The following is a 6,278-nucleotide window of genomic DNA, read 5'->3' on the forward strand; positions in this document are numbered from 1 at the left end:
CGTCTTGGAAAAGGTTAAACTGTCTCTATAGTCTCACTGATCTGTTCTCTGTCCTCTGTCCTGTCCCCTGTCCTGTCCTCTGTCCTCTGTCCTCTGTCCTGTCCTCTGTCCTCTGTCCTGTCCTCTGTCCTCTGTCCTGTCCCCTGTCCTCTGTCCTGTCCTCTGTCCTCTGTCCTCTGTCCTGTCCTCTGTCCCCTGTCCTCTGTCCTGTCCTCTGTCCCCTATCCTCTGTCCTGTCCCCTGTCCTCTGTCCTGTCCTCTGTCCCCTATCCTCTGTCCCCTGTCCTGTCCCCTGTCCTGTCCCCTGTCCTCTGTCCTCTGTCTCGTCTCTCAGTGCTGTGCTCGGACCGCGTGGGCCAGGTCACCAAGACGTACCACGACATCAAGGCCGTCACACACCTGCTGGAGGAGGTGAGCTCGCCGCGCTACGGAGACACGCTAAGCTAGCCCCGCTACGGAGACACGCTAAGCTAGCCCCGCTACGGAGACACGCTAAGCTAGCCCCGCTACGGAGACACGCTGAGCTAGCCCCGCTACGGAGACACGCTAAGCTAGCCCCGCTACGGAGACACGCTAAGCTAGCCCCGCTACGGAGACACGCTGAGCTAGCCCCGCTACGGAGACACGCTAAGCTAGCCCCGCTACGGAGACACGCTGAGCTAGCCCCGCTACAGAGACACGCTGAGCTAGCCCCGCTACGGAGACACGCTGAGCTAGCCCCGCTACGGAGACACGCTGAGCTAGCCCCGCTACGGAGACACGCTGAGCTAAGAGTAATTTAGTGAAGTAGGCCTTTATCCAACAGGATCTTCTTTAATACGTCATTAATGAGCTGGTAGGGGCGTGGCCTGCATAATGCAGACCTTGAGATTCGAACCGACTACCTTTTGGCGGGGAGTCAAAAGCCTAGCCACTAGACGTGATTTGGTCTGACCCGTCGCGTCCTCCTCCGCTCCGTTCAGTAAACACTGACCTGTGCGCCGCAGCCTCGCTGTGTAGCCGCTAAACAAAATGGCGTCCTGTGCGGCGGCGCAGAAAGAGCGGGACCTGGAGCTGGCGGCGCGCATCGGCCAATCACTGCTCAAGCAGAACCAGGAGCTGACGGCCTGCAACCTCAGGGTGGAGGAGCAGCTGGAGGCCACCAAGGAGGAGGTGAACAGTAACGCACTGCACACTGCAACACCACCTGTAACACACTGCAACACCACCTGTAACACACTGCAACACCACCTGTAACACACTGCAACACCACCTGTAACACACTGCACACTGCAACACCACCTGTAACACACTGCACACTGCAACACCACCTGTAACACACTGCACACTGCAACACCACCTGTAACACACTGCACACTGCAACACCACCTGTAACACACTGCACACTGCAACACCACCTGTAACACACTGCAACACCACCTGTAACGCACTGCACACTGCAATACCACCTGTAACACACTGCACACTGCAACACCACCTGTAACACACTGCACACTGCAACACCACCTGTAACACACTGCACACTGCAACACCACCTGTAACACACTGCAACACCACCTGTAACGCACTGCACACTGCAACACCACCTGTAACGCACTGCAACACCACCTGTAACACACTGCAACACTGGAACAATGAACTCTTTGATAAAGGGGGGGTCTTTGTTAAAGGGGGGGTCTTTGTTAAAGGGGTGGTCTTTGTTAAAGGGGGGGGACTTTGTTAAAGGGGTGGTCTTTGTTAAAGGGGTGGTCTTTGTTAAAGGGGGGGTCTTTGTTAAAGGGGTGGTCTTTGTTAAAGGGGTGGTCTTTGATAAAGGGATGGTCTTTGTTAAAGGGGTGGTCTTTGTTAAAGGGGTGGTCTTTGTTAAAGGGGTGGTCTTTGATAAAGGGGGGGTCTTTGTTAAAGGGGTGGTCTTTGTTAAAGGGGTGGTCTTTGTTAAAGGGGGGGTCTTTGTTAAAGGGGGGGTCTTTGTTAAAGGGGGGGTCTTTGATAAAGGGGGGGTCTTTGTTAAAGGGGGGGTCTTTGTTAAAGGGGTGGTCTTTGATAAAGGGGGGGTCTTTGTTAAAGGGGTGGTCTTTGTTAAAGGGGGGGTCTTTGTTAAAGGGGGGGTCTTTGTTAAAGGGGGGGTCTTTGATAAAGGGGGGGTCTTTGTTAAAGGGGGGGTCTTTGTTAAAGGGGTGGTCTTTGTTAAAGGGGGGGTCTTTGTTAAAGGGGTGGTCTTTGTTAAAGGGGGGGTCTTTGATAAAGGGGTGGTCTTTGATAAAGGGGGGGTCTTTGTTAAAGGGGGGGTCTTTGTTAAAGGGGGGTGTGTGTTAAAGGGGGGGTCTTTGATAAAGGGGGGGTCTTTGTTAAAGGGGTGGTCTTTGTTAAAGGGGGGGTCTTTGTTAAAGGGGGGTGTGTGTTAAAGGGGGGGTCTTTGTTAAAGGGGTGGTCTTTGTTAAAGGGATGGTCTTTGTTAAAGGGGTGGTCTTTGTTAAAGGGGGGGTCTTTGTTAAAGGGATGGTCTTTGTTAAAGGGGTGGTCTTTGTTAAAGGGGGGGTCTTTGTTAAAGGGGGGGTCTTTGTTAAAGGGGGGGTCTTTGTTAAAGGGGGGGTCTTTGTTAAAGGGGGGGTCTTTGTTAAAGGGATGGTCTTTGTTAAAGGGGTGGTCTTTGTTAAAGGGGGGGTCTTTGTTAAAGGGGGGGTCTTTGTTAAAGGGGGGGTCTTTGTTAAAGGGATGGTCTTTGTTAAAGGGGTGGTCTTTGTTAAAGGGGGGGTCTTTGTTAAAGGGGGGGTCTTTGTTAAAGGGGGGGTCTTTGTTAAAGGGGGGGTCTTTGTTAAAGGGGGGTGTGTGTTAAAGGGGGGGTCTTTGTTAAAGGGGGGGTCTTTGTTAAAGGTGGGGTCTTTGTTAAAGGGGGGTGTTTGTTAAAGGGGGGGTCTTTGTTAAAGGGGGGTGTTTGTTAAAGGGGGGTGTTTGTTAAAGGGGTGGTCTTTGTTAAAGGGGGGGTCTTTGTTAAAGGGGGGTGTGTGTTCTGTGCTTCAGATCGCTCAGCTCCGCCACGAGCTGTCCATGAGGGACGACCTGCTGCAGTTCTACGCCGGCAACGAGGAGGCCGAGAGATCTGAGAACCAATCACCGTCAGTACACACACACACACACACACACACACACACACACACACACACACACACACACACACACACACACACACACACTGCTGCTGGTGGGGCAGACTTCAGACTTCAGACTTCAGAATCATTTATTGCCATTTATGCTAACATAATAGCATGTATACATTAGGTATTATGTTGCTGGCAGTTATGGGTGACTCACTCACTCACTCACTCACTCACTCACTCACTCACTCACTACAAAGGTAAAAAGCAGAAAGACAGTCCCACCGCTTTGATCCAAAGAGGCCTCAACATTGTGGACAGTAATAAAATATGACCATAATTATGTTAATGATGTAACCCTGATCCGTTCTGTCTCCATGGTTACAGAATCAAACGTAACGAGTCGAGCGCTTCGCTCAGCAGCTTCGTCCACTACGACTTCCTGCACCAGAAGCTCAGAGGCCTGGAGGACGAGAACCGCAAGCTACGCACAGAGGTGGGCCAGAGCTAACTCTGGAGCTAACTCCTACTCACCCTGAAGCTAACTCTGGAGCTAACTCCTACTCACCCTGAAGCTAACTCTGGAGCTAACTCCTACTCACCCTGAAGCTAACTGGAGCTAACTCTGGAGCTAACTCTGGAGCTAACTGCTACTCACCCTGGAGCTAACTGGCGCTAACTCTGGAGCTAACTCTGGAGCTAACTCTGGAGCTAACTGCTACTCACCCTGAAGCTAACTGGAGCTAACTCCGGAGCTAACTGCTACTCACCCTGGAGCTAACTGGAGCTAACTCTGGAGCTAACTCTGGAGCTAACTCTGGAGCTAACTCCTACTCACCCTGAAGCTAACTGGCGCTAACTCTGGAGCTAACTCTGGAGCTAACTCCTAGTCAGTCTGAAGGAGAAATGTGCTTCTGTAGCTAACTGAAGTTAGCTTGTCTCTGTAGCCCAGGAGACATGTGCTTCTGTATAGCATGAATGCTAACCGCTAGGCTATGGCTGGTCCTCCCGGCAGGCGGACGACCTGACGACGGAGACGGAGAGCTACGAGGAGCAGGAGCAGGAGCTGATGATGGTGTGTGTGGAGGAGCTCAGTGAGTACACACACACACACACACACACACACACACACACACACACACACACACACACACACACACACACACACACACACACACACACACACACATGTTAATGTCATGTTAAAGTGATGTTAATGTCATGTTAAAGTCATGTTAATGTAATGTTAAAGTGATGTTAATGTCATGTTAAAGTCATGTTAAAGTGATGTTAATGTGATGTTAATGTCATGTTAATGTCATGTTAAAGTCATGTTAATGTCATGTTAAAGTCATGTTAAAGTGATGTTAATGTGATGTTAAAGTCATGTTAATGTCATGTTAAAGTCATGTTAAAGTCATGTTAATGTCATGTTAAAGTCATGTTAAAGTCATGTTAAAGTGATGTTAAAGTGATGTTAGTCATGTTAATGTCATGTTAAAGTCATGTTAAAGTGATGTTAAAGTCATGTTAAAGTCATGTTAAAGTCATGTTAAAGTCATGTTAAAGTCATGTTAAAGTGATGTTAAAGTCATGTTAAAGTCATGTTAAAGTCATGTTAAAGTCATGTTAAAGTCATGTTAATGTCATGTTAAAGTCATGTTAATGTCATGTTAAAGTGATGTTAGTCATGTTAATGTCATGTTAAAGTCATGTTAATGTCATGTTAAAGTGATGTTAAAGTCATGTTAAAGTCATGTTAAAGTCATGTTAAAGTCATGTTAATGTCATGTTAAAGTGATGTTAAAGTCATGTTAAAGTCATGTTAAAGTCATGTTAATGTCATGTTAAAGTCATGTTAAAGTGATGTTAAAGTGATGTTAGTCATGTTAATGTCATGTTAAAGTCATGTTAAAGTCATGTTAAAGTGATGTTAAAGTGATGTTAAAGTGATGTTAAAGTCATGTTAATGTCATGTTAAAGTCATGTTAAAGTGATGTTAAAGTGATGTTAGTCATGTTAATGTCATGTTAAAGTCATGTTAATGTCATGTTAAAGTGATGTTAAAGTCATGTTAAAGTCATGTTAAAGTCATGTTAAAGTCATGTTAAAGTCATGTTAAAGTCATGTTAATGTCATGTTAAAGTGATGTTAAAGTCATGTTAAAGTCATGTTAAAGTGATGTTAAAGTCATGTTAATGTCATGTTAAAGTCATGTTAATGTGATGTTAAAGTCATGTTAAAGTCATGTTAAAGTCATGTTAAAGTCATGTTAAAGTCATGTTAAAGTCATGTTAAAGTGATGTTAAAGTCATGTTAAAGTCATGTTAAAGTGATGTTAGTCATGTTAATGTCATGTTAAAGTGATGTTAAAGTCATGTTAAAGTCATGTTAAAGTGATGTTAAAGTCATGTTAAAGTCATGTTAAAGTCATGTTAAAGTCATGTTAAAGTGATGTTAAAGTCATGTTAAAGTCATGTTAAAGTGATGTTAAAGTCATGTTAATGTGATGTTAAAGTCATGTTAATGTCATGTTAAAGTGATGTTAATGTCATGTTAAAGTGATGTTAACGTGATGTTAAAGTGATGTTAAAGTGATGTTAAAGTGATGTTAACGTGATGTTAACGTGATGTTAAAGTGATGTTAATGTCATGTTAAAGTGATGTTAACGTGATGTTAACGTGATGTTAACGTGATGTTAAAGTGATGTTAATGTCATGTTAAAGTCATGTTAAAGTGATGTTAAAGTGATGTTAACGTGATGTTAAAGTGATGTTAATGTCATGTTAAAGCGATGCCCCCTGTGTGCAGCGGCGGTGAACCGGCGGGTGGGCGACCTGTCGGAGGAGCTGGCCCGGAGGACGGAGGACTCCCTCCGGCAGCAGGACGAGATCAGCTCCCTGCTGGCCCAGCTGGTGGACCTGCAGGCCCGCTGCAAGGGGGTGAGGACCTGGACCTGGTCCTGGTACACTAGACCTGGTCCTGGTAGACTAGACCTGGTCCTGGTAGACTAGACCTGGTCCTGGTACACTAGACCTGGTCCTGGTAGACTAGACCTGGTCCTGGTAGACTAGACCTGGTCCAAGAGAGGGACTAGACCTGGTCCTGGTAGACTAGACCTGGTCCAAGAGAGGGACTAGACCTGGTCCTGGTAGACTAGACCTGGTCCAAGAGAGGGACTA

The 6,278-nt window shown here is 46.6% G+C and overlaps 1 protein-coding gene across 1 annotated transcript; it reads left to right on the forward strand.

The window, feature by feature from the left end:
- Positions 1-315: 315 nt before the first annotated feature.
- On the forward strand, positions 316-6,038 carry LOC311373287 (trafficking kinesin-binding protein 1-like; the record flags this gene model as incomplete). The annotated part of the gene is made up of 6 exons (XM_084490077.1): positions 316-411; positions 1,036-1,152; positions 3,022-3,116; positions 3,483-3,591; positions 4,111-4,189; positions 5,908-6,038. Coding segments are annotated over 6 exons (627 nt in total), but the record flags the coding sequence as incomplete, so codon positions are not given.
- Between the last annotated feature and the right edge of the window lie 240 nt (positions 6,039-6,278).

This window comes from Micromesistius poutassou (assembly GCF_964030765.1).
Source record: "Micromesistius poutassou genome assembly, contig: SCAFFOLD_1856, whole genome shotgun sequence".
Taxonomy (NCBI): domain Eukaryota; kingdom Metazoa; phylum Chordata; class Actinopteri; order Gadiformes; family Gadidae; genus Micromesistius; species Micromesistius poutassou.